The following is a 15,092-nucleotide window of genomic DNA, read 5'->3' as shown; positions in this document are numbered from 1 at the left end:
TGTGTGTTATTTTTCTACCCTTTCCTTTTGTGAAGGTTGTCTGTTTTTTGTGTTTTGCGTTTAAGAGCTAGCAGAAGGATTGTATATTTTAATTGTGAGTGTACTTTTTAATTGTTGTTTTATAACTTTACGCTTTTACTTTACTATTTTTCGACATTAGTAACTTGTTTGCTTGCTCGTACATAATCCAATACGCTGTCTATTTTTAAACCGTTTTTTGTTTGTTTCGCTTCTCTCAAATGTAAATCGCTTTTGATCGTTGCGTGTAATCAGTTAATTGAATATTTTGTTTGCTGTGTTTGTTTGTGGTTTATGTGCATTTGTGTGTGAGAGTGGTTATCGCTTTCGGTTTCGATTATTTGTCCTACATACACTAATGCTTCGCTACGCACAAACGACCTGTTCTATTCATTGGTGATGTGTAAAAACCGTATTTTGCTGTGTTAAGTATGTATCGAGTTTGTGTATATGCGTTTTTTGATTCACTTTAGCGGTATTCGGTATGTGTTTATTTTTTTTTCGGAACGTACACTATGAAGGTCCCAAAAAAATGGTTGCAAAATGGAAAACTGACCAGAAAATAAATAAATGGATTTCTCATGATAGTTAAAATCACTTTGCTTGTTCTGGCAGCCTTTTTTTGATGGAATTCTACTCAGAAAATGATGGTGAAACTATTACTCCTTTTACTTCATACTTCATTTTGCTTCCGAATCTTTAATAGTACACTTGTTTTCCAGTGTATTGATTACTATTTTTTCATCTAAAATCGCGTTTGCAGGTTGGATAGTTAATCATAAATAACAAATTGCTAGTAAAGTTTACCACACCGGACGACCTTCTTCGTGTGCAACGTTGTTCAAGTTTTATCGTTTAATTTTTTCCTTATTTTACTACTGTTTTGATTCGTGAGTAATCGTAAGTTTGATTGAAAATGTGTGTATTTTTCTTTCGATTCTTCCGTTCGGTTCGGAGTCTTCCTTCCTTTCGTTTTGTTTTACCAAATTACAGCTGGTTGTGGTTGTTCTTCTCCTCGATACCTTACTAAAACTATCTCTCTGCGCTTAATTTACTAAATTAGACTAGAAAATATTATGTTCGCATTTGTTTATCAATTCGTTTGATTACACACACACACATACAAACACTCCGCTAAACGGACTCGAGAGAACACACGCCTGACCGTATTAGTGCGATGGATAAGATCCGCATTTAGGCGTGCATATTCAGATTCCATCTTGCCATTCCATCTCGTATTGAATTTCGCGCCGTTTATAGCAGACACGCCTAGCTAACTAGCCTTTTGGTTGAGATATTGGAACAACGTTGGAAGCTTTTTGGAACTAGCACACGCTATTACATGTACAACATCTTCTTGCGGAACTTTTATCGGTGATTATGGTTGAGGAAAGGAAGGGAAAGAGGAAGACGATCCGCTCCGTTCACTAAACGTTCTATTTGTGTGGAAGTGATGAAATGTTCCGCGTTTCCGTGTCTAAAACGTGCGTGTGGGATAGGGCATTGATTGATCGCTTGATCGCTAAGACGATCAGGGCATCCTCTTAAGGAGGAAGGCTTAAAAGGGAGGAAAACGAGGGTAACTATTGAGGAAGAACAGCTCTAAAACATTGCCTAGTATATTTTAACGAGACGGAGAGAAAGAGTGATCGCAAAAATCGTTTGGTGATTTACTCAATTATGACATCTCTTTCTCACATGCCGTCGTGTCCGTGTGCTTCTAGTTGTACCGAGTATCGGCAAATGGAAACAGTGTAGTGTGGTAGTAATACGGCTGATGAAATTGACGACCTAAGATCAGAACCTTATCCGTTCCGTGACGTGCGTACGTGTGTAATAGCTACCATTTTTTGTTTGTGTCGATTGATCCCACCAGTTTTTGCTCCACGAACCATGAAAGTTAACGTTGTATCTCTTCACTCGCACAACCACTCCGCAGACTCATAACACACTGTTAGAAAGATAGAGTGAGAGCGTGGTTGGGCCGATGCTACTCCCCTGTGTACTACTACTTTGAGTAATGAGACTTAATCCTTCAAATAATAAAGGGTAATAGGTGTATGTGCCCAACGAGTTTCTTCTACGCGGACTCGTTCCGTACGTAAGTCAGTAGCCCTTATTTATTGTTTTCTCTCCAACGATCTGCGTCAACCCTGCATTTTGGCCTGCAAAACAACCCGATCGTATCCGTTGGTAGTCTATCGGCCTGAGGCCTTCCCCAGTGTTGTGATCTAACAAATGATCTCTCACCATCACGTGGCATCTACACAACTCCCGCGAAGAATAAAATGCTTCTTCTCGTAGAACCTATCAATACACAACTACACTTAGTCTTAGTAGCGAGTTTAAACCTCCCTAGTCATTCTTACTTAATCTTTCAATTAACGTTTTTCTCCCAGTTGGCGAACCGGTGATCTGTTTGTCTTCGCGAGGCACACACACACACACACGAACTTGATGGCCGTCATTGTTGTTGCTGTGGAGTGAGTTATCTACCTTCATTCTACCTAGTGCTTCACGCACGGCCACATCCCATCCCTACATGTCTGTCCCGTCTTTGGCTTGGTTGGATCTCGAGTCTCCTGGTTTAGCGGAGATTGAAGAGATACCTTCCTTGGAGTGTGTCACAGCTCAATTCCGTCGCCGATAGCCGGCGCGCTCGGTCGGCGGGGACCACCGGGGCGGTGTCCGCCTCCGGTGTCGACGGCCCTAGGTCAGCTGCATCTTCTTGCAGTTGCACAGCCACTTAATGATGCGCGCATTGCGCTCAATGATGGACGGGGGTTCGCTGGTGCGGTAGAGCGGCGGTGCACCGGCACCACCAAGAAGTGGTGCACCGTCACCCACCAACGGACCCGGACCACCTGTTGCTGCTGCTGCTGGCATAGGTCCCGGTCCTCCAACACCCATCAGGTGCGGTCCGGAAGCGACTCCCTGTGCCTGTCCATTAGCCGTTTCCGTACTATCCGGCAGCTTGGTAGAGTCGATGGTGGACACGTCGGAGAAGAAGACAGCGCTGGACTCATCGGAATCTCCACCACCGCCACCACCACTTCCACCACCAGCTGAGCAGTCGTCCGAAAGGCGATGAATGTCGGAAGATGCGGAATTGCTGTGGTGTGAATGATGGTGATACGAACCGGACGAACGCCTTTGCAGCGAACTCTTCGGTGCGATGTACCGATCGTACGTTTCCTCGTCCAGCCCGAGCCGATCGAAGAACCGCTCCAGCTGCGTTAGGCTGTCCGAGCGCGAACGCTGCTTCTCGAGCTGCTCCCGGTCACGGTCTCGATCTCGCTCTCGTTCACGATCGGCTCGCCGCTCCCGGTGTTCGCGAACGTCCGCCGCCACCGGGAGACTACGCTCCGGCTGGGTGCGATTCCAGTACCGATCGCTGATGTCACTCTTCGAGCGCAATATCGGTCGCCGATCGTCGTCGAGCTGTCCGCCACCTCCAGCAGCCCCAGCACTAGCACTCGAACCTGGTCCTCCACTCGGTCCACAGCGGCCCCCAGACGACGGTGATGGATTGCTGACGGCCGACTGGCGACCGCTGCGATTCTTGAAGCGCAAACACTTCTGCCGCTTGAACGTACCGAGCGGTGGACTAAGATCCAGCTGCGACTGGGGCTGATCTGGTGGCGAGAGTGGAGACACCGGCGACAATGGGGACATCGGAGGCCCTGGCACGTTCTTGTAGTACTTCCTGCCACGATCGTCGTAGTACTTCGCGTGCTGGCCCTTGGACAGCGAGTGTTGCTGCTGTTGCTGCTGCTGGAGCTGGTGTTGCTTCTCGCTGTACCCATCCTGGAACGCTTCCGGGACCTCCGGTGTGGTGAAGTTCAGCAGACAGTCGGCCTCTTCGCGTATTTTCGCCCGACACTCGATGCAGTCGTAGCGCAGCGGAGGAATACCGTAGGCGTAGTACGAATTGCCACTGTGCTGGGTCGAGGAGCCACTGTCACGCCGATAGTCGCCCAGCATCATCATTGACTCGTTACCCGGCTGTCCTCCTGCCTGTGACAGCGCGTTGTGCTGTTGCTGCTGCGAGTGATGCTGCGTGTAGTGCTGCGGATGATGCTGCTGCTGTTGTTGCTGCTGCTGTTGATGTTGCATCAACATTTGCGAGTGCGGAACGTGTGACAGCTGGTGGTGGTTTGATGGGTGCTGCTGGTGCTGCTGTTGCTGCTGCTTACAGCACGGTTCGCTGTGGTGCGTGTAGTGACCCGAGGAACCGCCCGAATCCCTGTTGAAGGAGCTACCGGAACGGTTGGACCGATTGCCTCGACTGCAGCAGCTCAGTGCCTCCGAGTGTGGCGAATGGCGACTACTTTGCGAGTGTAGATCCGGCAGCGACTTGTGGCTGTTGATGTTGTACGACTGTGTCGGTGAGTAGTCGGATTCATCGGTCGGATGATGGCCGGAACCGGTCACCACGGCTTGAGAGTGCGAGTACGACCGTTGGTAGTTGTAGCGACTGCAAAGAGATGTCAATTTGATTAGTCAAAACTGAACGACTTCACTAGTGTTGTGCTTAATGAATCTTTTGAGCAGAGTCATTCATATGAAACTTTAATAAGAAGTCACTCAAATCAGAAATCGACATCCGAAAAATTCAAGAATCTTCAAAGCAGATTCGGATCGTGCCCCTTGAAGGCCTAAAGCGGAATAGTAGTTGGAGCCATATTTGGCAACTGGTGACCGGAAGGGGAAGATGATTCAGGTATAGAGATACGGATCCATCCATTCAGTTCAAAGATTCACTCAAATTCATGAATCTGAATCATATTCACTTAAACTTAACATACCCTCTCGAAAAGATGTCTAACCGCATCTTGGGTTCGAGCTCCTAAGAGTATGCAATCACTACATCGATATTACACCTGTATCGATGAGTTGTGAAACCTCACGAATAGCTCACCTGTGGCCACCTCCCATAGGATGTTTGCTCTCAGGAGAACCGCCATGTTGCTGCTGCTGCTGCTGCTGTTGCTGCTGTTCCGCATACTCAGCCGGCGGACTAATGGCACGGTAATCATCGGTCAGTACCAGGCTGTCGTGGAGTCCGCCGTACAGATAGAGATCGTCATCGCCGCCCGGATGCGGCGGTAAGGACTGTGGCGATAAGAACGCACTTGGGAAGAACACGGACACATCACTCGGTTGCTCCGGGTGCACGGTCAGCTGCTGCTGGTAGTTTTTCGGCGGCTGAATGTATCCGATGTCATCCAGACTGCCGGCAATTCCGCCGCCACCGCCGACCATCCCGGTGCCGATATAGCTCGTTTCCAGCGGTTGGCCATATTTAGAATTGATCAGACCCACGTCGACCGGGGGCATTATTGTCTCTTTGCTGTCGGCAGCGTTCAGCAGCTTGCGTAGCTTGGTCTGCAGCAGATCGGAACCGGACGAGGCACTCCGACGGTTTGTTGGTCGTTGCTGTTGCTGCTGTTGTTGCTGTTGTTGCTGTTGCTGCACTTGTTGCTGGAGCGCCTGGCTCACGGCGGAAGATGGCAGTGTCCTCGACGGTGATACCATATCTGTGGAAAAGTTGGAATGTTAATCATCAATGGATTGGGCAGTGGGAATGAAGGTTATCAAAATAAAATCTTTGCACTATGCATCGGCCGGGAATCGAACCCGGGCCGCCCGCGTGGCAGGCGAGCATTCTACCACTGAACCACCGATGCTTGTCGATCAATGCGCTGTTCCTTATCGATCGGGGGACCCAAACATTTCAATTATTCACTGCGATCTACGCATTTGACGTAGATATCTTATCGAAGATATAGATAGCTTTGTAAGCAGTTTCCTTCAAGCGATTCTCTTTCAAGGCCACCGAATGAAAAGAACACATATTGAATTGTTGGAAACAACTGTAAAACGCCACTAAATTACTTAGAAAATAAACATCACACCCACGCGATGGCACAGATGTTGAATGGCAAAAATAACAGAACCATTCACGAGTAAATGATCGTCAGACTTTGGACAAATATTTACAAGTTGCAGTACACACAAAACAAACCAGTATCAAACAATGCCAAATGTTTTGTACCGGTTTGGTAGTGATAACATGCGATCATTAACTGATCTAGAGTATAAAAGAATCTGGATGGGGGAACATTCGCCATCAGTGGTATCAAGCACGACAACCAAGCAAAACCTCAACTTCCTTCCGCAAGTTCCTTTTCGCAACATTCTTCGCACTTTTGGCGACTGCCATGGGACAAGTTGCCGTATCGGTGGAGTCAGTAGAATCCGCAGCATCCAATTCCAATGAATCCTAAAGATTAGATTTCGATGGACATAATGGTCATCCAGAATGGAGAACGATCACTGCGACTTGAAAATGAATAAAAGAAACTAGAAAAATGTAAACTTGTGAGAATATTTTGTGCTGTTATTTATGAAAGACTTGAACGTTATTGAAAGAGGGCATGACTGAACTGTGGAATTTCAATCTTAATATGTTTTTGTGTAATACTACAGGGTCAGTACTCATGCTAAAGCTCCTCCGGTCGACTGTTTCCGTGGTGTAGTGGTTATCACATCCGCCTAACACGCGGAAGGCCCCCGGTTCGATCCCGGGCGGAAACAGAGATTTCTTTTTGTAGATGGGATATGGCTCTCTTCTATATCATTTCGCTGTCTCTTGTTATTATGACGCTCGCTCTCTCCCTCTCTGTTCTCCTCTTTGATGACCATTTTTGGCTGAGTTTGTACTTACATGAACCGCTCAGCGTACCGGTACTCCCACCGACTCCATCTCCAACACCAGTTCTGCTCTGCTGCGATGGTCCACCACCACCTCCTCCTCCGCTGCTACCACCACTACCTCCTCCACTGCCACTTCCACCACTCGAGCGCTTGTTCAGCAGCTGCTGCTGACGATCGAGCACCGTTTCCGACTTCACGTAGAACGGTTTGCTTTCGGCCAGCAGCTCTACCGCCGACTTCCGCTTGGAACTGCGCAGCTGATGGTAGCTGCTCAGCGTCTGTGAGTGCTGTGGTGGCAACGATACCGACTGCGAATGGTGATGATGATAGTACTGTGGTTGCGATTGCTGCTGACCACCACCCGACGACTGCTGCGACGAGATGGCGGTGGTGGCGGAGGAAAGGTACGAGGTCGGCGGTGTGATGATCTGCGATGGTGGCGACACGGACGATACCGAGTGGTGGGAATGATGGTGACCGGGCGGCGGTGGCAGTGTGTGATGCTGGCCAGCACTGGCTGACTGCGTATGGTACGGTGAGTGTTGAGACAGCAGATGACCCTGTAAGGTGAGAGATGTAAATGAGTCAATAGGCTAAGTTTATAACTTGGTAACATTGATGAGGATCTCCACAGGGGTTCCAACTATCTCACCTGATGGTGACGACTGCTGTGCCGCGGACTGTTCCCATACACTACGGCTGCCATAATGATCCTTTTTTTCAGTTGAGATTGTAGCAAACTTGTTGTTTTGTTCACTCACACGTACACACAAACGTTCGAGTAGCAAGGATCAAGTGCGTGATCGTTTCTCGGATTATATTATATTTCGGTTAGAACGGTCTTGCTAAGTACTGCATCCAATATCGGACATGTCGGCGATTTTTTTAATAATGCTGTAATGAAATAAAAGTAAGGAAAAAGTTAGTTTACTTTTGTGAAAGAACAGATAAATTTGTATCTTATCGATATGTTCTATATATTGTGACACTCATAAAAACACCCCCAGAGCCGTTTAAATTGTAAGGGAATACATAATTTACATAAATAATTTCCTGTTTTCTAATTTTTTTCGAAACAAACCCGATTATTCACGAGCAAAACCTGGAGATTAACAAAAATCCTGCATCGGCCGGGAATCGAACCCGGGCCGCCCGCGTGGCAGGCGAGCATTCTACCACTGAACCACCGATGCCTCGTCAAAGATCACATTCTTATCACTGAATGGGCGGATTAACCAAAACACGCCACAATGTTTCAAGATAAGCTTCCCGCTGAGTGATACTTTGAACGCTTCTACACTTGAAATTTCTCTCTGGTCCACTGTTTGCCTCAATATTATTTAATGAACCGCAACTTTATTTTCATAACGCTCTAAAGACAAAAATCACCTAAAACAAACCCTTCCGTCCGGTACAACGATTGACAGGATACTGACCTAACTTCCGCTTGAAAGCAAGACTGACACCGCCCGGAATAATGGCTGGCGTGTACTAACGGGGCCCAGACACTCTTTTTCTTGTTGGGTAGTTTGGTTATTTTTGGACTGGCTAACCGTACACAGTTTTATGCAAACCAGCGCACTCGTCCCTACTTGCTGTGTTTCTTGGTTCCTCCCCTCCCCTCAAAAACTGCCATGGCGTCTTGGCGGGAGAGAGAGAGAAAGAGTAAACTCCGTAGCTTGGTACACCTGGAACATCATAACCTCAAAACTCCCAGCGACCAAATCGAGCATATGGGACTGTTGGCAACAGGAACCTCCGTTCCATTCTTTCGTACGATCGTACGATACTTTTGGCGTGTGCCAATTGGTGTGTGCCTCTAAGCGGTGGTCAAAATATAAAACACTGTCAGCAAGTTGTCTACCGAACATTTGGAAGCAACCAGGAAAAAAAAATAAATAAAACATCCCTCACCTGAGCTACCCAGTTCGCAACATTAACCGTCGTTTTGGTGAACAGTTAAAAAAAACAACTCAAGTTAACATTTTTTTTATACAGAAACTTATAATCATCCAGTGGACAGAAGGGAATAGTTCACGCCTAGCACGTTTGCATGAGCACGGACTGGCAGATGGCACTGTTCCGACATTGCGATCGGACACTTTTCGCGTGCCGTATCAGCAGCTTACGCAAGCGGCTCCCAAATTGGTGGGGTATCAATTTATGAGCGTTAATGTTAAATTTCGCCCACGTTAAGTGAGTTGATTACTTCAGCAAAATAGCTGGGTAACAAGGGAAGTAAAAAAAAGGGGTGAGTTCTCAAAACAAATCAGCAAGTTTTTATTGATAAGTGGCGAATAAAACACAACGTAAGAACTGACGGTAAAATGGAACGTTAACATGATATCGAACGATCGAAAGCAACAACATGATCGTACGATAGTTTTTTTAGAGGTCGCGATCGCGCCATGGGTCGCTGTTTGTTACCAATACCGAAATGCAATCGTTTAATGGGCTCTAGCGTCATGAAGTACGACAAGCAATGGGGCCAATTGTAAAACAAAATCCAAAAATTGTCACCCCTGCAAAGCAACAGTCTTTAGTGTTGCATCAAGACGCAAGCACGAAATAGTAGGGCAAGAGGCTGTACAAATTCAAGGCTGACATAAATTATGAGGAGGGGTTTTGTTTTAGGAAGGCTGCAGTTTGTATGCTAAACTTATTCTACTTAATTTCGTAGCCATGTAAAATAAAAATAATAAAAACTCAAAATTAAGGCATGCAAATCGTGTACATGGGGCTTATGGATGCATTCATATTTTTGCTAGTGTTAAATATTGTTTTGTGCTACATTTGGTTTTGGTATGATAATACGGCGAGGAGCGGTCATAATTAAATTAAATAAAATAATTTTTAATTTGATAGCAATGGGAATCACACTTGCATTGATTTATATTTATGTCTTGTGCCGCTCCAACACCTTCAAAAGGCAACTCCTCCCAAATTGTGCATTTCCAGTGCGCTGTGCTGTGCAGATCAAGCGATCGTGATGCAACACGGCGCGCTTGCTGGCAAATGGCAAATTATCCATCCATGAAGCTGAAATCGGTGGCGCCCGTGACCAATCTATCTTCCTCAAGTCATTGTTTTTATTTTGTCTTCGCGTTTGCGAGGGAAGCAAGGCACCGGGGCACTGGGGCACATCTGTTACACCTGGCGTTACGACATCGAAATTCTGCAATTTCTGGTTACTAATTCTTTGGCACGGGGTGGAGTAAAGTGTGCTGAGAGCAGTCGGTAGTTTAGAAGGAACAAAATGGCGGCACAACTAACACAAACTAATTGCAATCGTGTTAGATTGGTTTCCTCCTGAGTTACCAGTTTAATTACCGTACCGGAATGTAAAACTGTGTGCAAATTCTACCGCAGCGCTTGTTAGGTAATAATTTTGTAGCAAACCAGAATGTGTGACAGGTGGTGGTTATGGGTGAGAAGACAACAATAATCACTACAAATTAACGTGGAGAAAAGAAGTATGTCACTCGAGATCCGACGAGCTGGGGACACGATGCGTGTGCCGTCTTCGTGGTGAATCTCCCCGTACACGATCCGCAAACATTACTCTTCGGCACGATCATATCTGGTGGTGCCGTTTCTGCAAATAATTCCACCAAGCGGAGGCGTTCGACAGCAACCGTTCTCATTTGCATCGATGAGCAACAACAAACAGTGACGATGAATGAAAAACAATAAAAATACCTCTCCAAGCTCCTACGCTGCACGACACGTTTGGTTCACGGCAGTGTTGGACTTTGCTGAATGAGACAACATTGCGCACGAAGATCACTTGGCGGGTAAGCAATATGAAAACAAAAAATGGACCAGAGAAGATCGCAAAGAATTTTTTGAATAACAACTCTATGCGCTTGATGATCGAGAGTGCGTGACGTGGATTTTATTTGCCATCCGTTGCGGTTCAGCACGTACCCATTAGCAGCTAACTGGCGCCCGTAACTGATCTGTTAGTGTTCGACAGAGTGTCCACCATACATCCCGAGGAATTGTGTGCCCGATGCCCATCTCACAGCTCACAATTAAAAGCTGACACACACGGCAAAGGAAACAAAAGTATTCACATTCACAGTTCGGGGACAATACAGCGCCTGGAACGAAATGTTAACTTCCGGATAGTGCAGCATCACCGGTAAAACAGGGTACGCAACAGCGGTACAATGAACTTGACCGCAGATCGAGGCCGGAGAGAAAAATGCCGGAAATGCTTTGGAAATGTACGGCCAATATTGAGCGTGCGTTCTAAAAGTGAAAAGCAACAGCGTCATTTGTGTAGAACGTTTTGGAGCGTGTGGTTTTTTTAGGTTAGCGTGTCATCAAATTTGACAATATGGCGGCGTCACTTTCTCCATTTCTTTTGTAAATAAATGCGTTAGTCTGTACTAGGGTTGGGTAAGTCATTAGTTTTGTATGCATTTGAGCGAACCGGTTCGTTCTTTGTGAAGAACTGAACGAAGGGTACAGATCTTTCGTTCTTTTGTCTTTCATAAAACAATGTGTCAATCATACTTTATCTTGTTCACATAGTTCGCTCAACCTACCTTCCCAGGTCGTTCCAACTGCGTTACATTCCGTTCAACGTGCGTTATATATCGTTCATCCTGCGTTACGGGCAGTTCAATCTGTGTTATATGACGCTCCAGTTCCAAGCTGTTCAACGTGAGTCATTCAACCTTCTTTACACGTTTCGTTTGATTATTTTAAAATTTAACGCATAATTCGCTCGACCTGTGTATGGACTATTCGCGAATCGTAGCAACATAATTTGACGAACGAAGTTCGTTCGTTCACTTAAACAAACTGATCGAACTGTATAGGGTTAGTTCATGTGACCCAACTCTACTCTCACGATAACACGACATCAGCAAGTGATCATGACAGGCGTGTGATGAGATGAAGAGTGAAATAGCGGCTTTTCAACGGACAGAATGTGTTACAGTTAGTGCTTGCGAGTATCATGTACCGTTGCTGCAGTATGTGACAGAAAAGGGGGAGTAAAAATAAAAACACCGGCATTAAATATCTCACGATGCGCTTTAGATAACCGTCTATGGTACGGCTGGTACAGTCTGATCACCATCTAGAACGGAGTCGTAATCGGTTGGCACTACTTCCTTCCTCCAGCAAACAGGAAGGAAGGAACCACTCCGCGTTGTCATCTACTACTCCTCTACCTAGTCTTTTTGCACTCTGGCGACATGCCCAAGAACCGGAATCGGAACCGGACTAATGGGATGTGCGGTTTGCGGCCGAGAGAGAAATGCCCGACGCGGGTAGGTTCATTAAAGTTTAAGTTATGAGCAAAAGAGTCATCGAACGCTATGGCGATGTTCTGGCGTACACTATTTAGCAGATTCAAACTTTACGACCGTACACAAACAGTATACAAGCCAGTTTTGGAACGGGACGGCACAACGACGGGAACGACTGGGAATGGGTGGGAAGCGCGTAAATGTTTCTACGTGTCATGAATTATTAATCGATTCACTTGTCTTCGTCTTCACCCACATTTGGGCAACGCCGTGTGGCCATGTTTATGCTCGAAGAGAAGGAACCGGCTTTAAGTCTCCTTTTTCTCGATTGCGTCCTAGTCCAGTGGTTGGCAAGCTCTTTGGATAAAATGTAAACTAATGTACTTGTGGGGTACAAATTACCCAGTACATTACCTACATTTGGGGTCAAGACTCAATAGTCTGCAATGGTGGACTTAGATTCAAGCCCAAAAATTTAAAGAAAGTATAGAGTACAAAGTTTCTTCACATAAGTTGTCAATGAAATTGTATTAGGTTTAACCTATAAGTATATCAATATTTTTCAACATAGCATATTTACTCAGCAACATCCTGAGCTATGAAACAATAAATAGTGGATCATTCGTTTCGAAATAACCAATCTACTTCCAGTAGGATATTTACTGCTTCTTTACGCTGAGTTCACGATGCAGGGATCAGCCAATTAAAGGGACTTTTCAAAATCATAAATTTTTCAAAATCATAACTGATCTGATGGAGGTTATCATGTCTTTACTGGTTAAATTATAATCTTTTGGTAATTTTTCTTTTCGAAAATGCTCAACTTCTACTATTCAACTACTCGGAAAGAATAGTAAATACTTATTAGAATTGGTTGATGTCTTGGCATTACTCTTGACAAATGGGGAACTTGATCTCAGTAGTAAGTAATAACTCTATTCCACATTTCTATACCGCACTTGTCATTGTACGATCAAGACATCTTCGACTGGGTATCATGGCTTTGTTCAGTAAACACATTATCGACCAAACAAGTTTGTACCCTGTCGTATAGTCATAACCATTCTGACTAGTTCTCCATATCTCAATTCACTAGAACTACACACGCATCGCGTCGATATGCCACCGATTGCCGACCACTGTCCCGGCCGGCCGTTTACCGAAGACGTGCCAGCGTGTCCGGTCGGGGTAAAAAAAAGGAATGCTGTGTCCCAAATGGGCAGAAGCGGTACGTTACCCTTATTCTTGGCATACGAATTTGGAACGAAACCCAAACGTCGGGAAGGAAATACGATCGGATACGTAGTAAACAATAAATTTAATAACGGTTTGATACATGGACAAATTGGCTAACCAATCGGGCTGTGCGGGTCAATGAATAATCGAAGCGAAACCGTGGAGTGAAGGTGTCTAAGCAGTTGGTGTCTCCACCAGAAAAGGTCAGTTTGTTGGGATTTTTTGACCACTCTCCAGGTTGGGTGGTCTGGAACATTACGCGCCAGGTGTGTCAATATTAATGTCCTATTTTTTAATGGGAAATTTTCTTCCAGAATTGCTGGACCATTGGAAGAATAGCTGGAAGATTTTTTGGTGTGTTCATGGAGTACTGAAGCTACTCAATGTATGATCAGTAGTCTTCCCTAGTTCATGATGTAGGTCGTGACACGGAAAATTATACACATGGTGTTAATTTCACACCACATCCTCGAAAGACGCACGATGTGTTAGAAAGGCGCAAGATGGCGATAGAAGTGTGATGAGTAGAGCAATAATATTATTCGTTTACCTTTCGCCTAGCCAGGGTTATGTAGCGTAGCGTACGAATAAGTGTGACTTTATGAGGCAATCAGCGCCAGACGATGGTCCAGCATGGGGAGTTAGCCTTGCACCATCGAAGGAGAAAACCCCGAATCTTCACAGTCGCTCTGCGGAAGTTGTAAAAAACTAGTCCAACCTAGGCTGTTTCGAGCACAGATTCGGTTACTATTAAGAACTAGGTCACAGTCAATGTTGGACTAGACCAGTACCTGGAGTTCTAGCATTTTTTTTTGTAGTAAACCACATGTATAAGACCTTCCGCCCTTGGATGTTTTCACTACTGAAGCCCCACTGTTTCTGGTTTCAACAAAGGGAATTTTAACTTCCAACACGTTCGTCACGTCTCGCGCCACTACTCTTTCCGCGTGCAGTGTGTGATGGTAAGCATACTCACGACCAGCACACGCAGGAGAAATGTTGTGGACAAACACGCATAAACCAGCACCAGGAATGGGAGGGGAGGCTCGTGGAGCGTCTTCCGTGGCGGCACGGTGTCGGCGCGTTTACGGTGTAACGCTAAAACGTGTGAAGTAAATTTGTGTACCGATCGGTGGAAGTTACGGACGCTGATCGACAACCACGGTGAGGTTAATTCTTGGTGTCTGTGGTATATCTGTTCTTACCGGATACTGTTGCAGCGCGTGTCTCTGTTGCAGTGTTCAAGTGTCGAGCATTCGCTGGAAGTATCTTCCTCATGCATCTTGTCTAGCAAAATTAAAAACTGCGGTATTGGCTGCATCTTCAGCTTGGCCGAGTGATTGGTCTTCCATTCTTCCAAGAAGTGGCTGGCAACATAAAAATCTCAAATTCCCATAAAATAACACAGCTTGACGAAATGACTACATAAATCAAAAGCCTGCGGTTTACAGGCACCATATAGGCGATCTTCTTAGCAAAGCTCCGGTTCCGTTCTGAACATTCGTTCAGCGCAACTATGTTGAACGAATTCATAGCACCGCCAAAGACGGACCACAACCACCGAGGCAAAGCCAATCCAATAATCGGTTTGTTGCCGTGTGCTTTTACCGTACTGTTTCAAAGCAGAAAAAAATGCCGCCACCGAAAAGCAAAACCACGGCGCGTTCGTTCAACACGCATTAACTCTATTTGTTTTGCTCATTTCCGATTCGATTGATTTATTTACTAAATCATTAACGCAAGTCGCCGTTGCCACCGCCGCCGGCTACCGGATGGGGGCTCCTATTGCTTGTTTTCCCTACCCTTCTGCTTCGGGTGGCAGGGGACATCCTCCCCGTAGTCAAACAATGACCG

The 15,092-nt window shown here is 45.8% G+C and overlaps 1 protein-coding gene and 3 non-coding genes across 4 annotated transcripts; 1 reads left to right on the top strand and 3 right to left on the bottom strand.

Annotated features, from left to right (window-relative positions):
• Positions 1 to 2,727: 2,727 nt before the first annotated feature.
• On the bottom strand, positions 2,728 to 7,444 carry LOC128712185 (methylcytosine dioxygenase TET). Its single transcript, XM_053807081.1, has 4 exons — positions 7,391 to 7,444; positions 6,749 to 7,298; positions 4,940 to 5,558; positions 2,728 to 4,495 (listed from the first exon to the last, which is right to left on the bottom strand). Exons 1-4 carry the CDS (start codon positions 7,442 to 7,444, stop codon positions 2,728 to 2,730), a joined length of 2,991 nt encoding a protein of 996 aa, XP_053663056.1.
• Trnag-gcc (transfer RNA glycine (anticodon GCC)) lies at positions 5,638 to 5,708 on the bottom strand. The gene has a single exon. It is a non-coding gene; the product is annotated as a tRNA-Gly (tRNA).
• Positions 6,546 to 6,618, top strand: Trnav-aac (transfer RNA valine (anticodon AAC)). Its single transcript has one exon. It is a non-coding gene; the product is annotated as a tRNA-Val (tRNA).
• Positions 7,445 to 7,860: 416 nt separating the features above from the next.
• On the bottom strand, positions 7,861 to 7,931 carry Trnag-gcc (transfer RNA glycine (anticodon GCC)). The gene has a single exon. It is a non-coding gene; the product is annotated as a tRNA-Gly (tRNA).
• Positions 7,932 to 15,092: the final 7,161 nt, after the last annotated feature.

The sequence above is a fragment of the Anopheles marshallii genome, chromosome 3, assembly GCF_943734725.1.
Source record: "Anopheles marshallii chromosome 3, idAnoMarsDA_429_01, whole genome shotgun sequence".
NCBI lineage: Eukaryota > Metazoa > Arthropoda > Insecta > Diptera > Culicidae > Anopheles > Anopheles marshallii.
The sequence above is the reverse complement of the archived record's forward strand: the minus strand, read 5'-3'. Positions and strand labels throughout refer to the sequence as shown.

Coding starts and splice junctions, on each gene's coding strand:
- LOC128712185 (XM_053807081.1), bottom strand. CDS start 7,444: ATGGCAGCCGTAGTGTATGGGAACAGTCCGCGGCACAGCAGTCGTCAC. Junction 5,559..6,748: donor CGGTACGCTGAGCGGTTCAT/GTAAGTACAAAC, acceptor ACTTTTCCACAG/ATATGGTATCACCGTCGAGG. Junction 4,496..4,939: donor CCTATGGGAGGTGGCCACAG/GTGAGCTATTCG, acceptor ATCTCTTTGCAG/TCGCTACAACTACCAACGGT.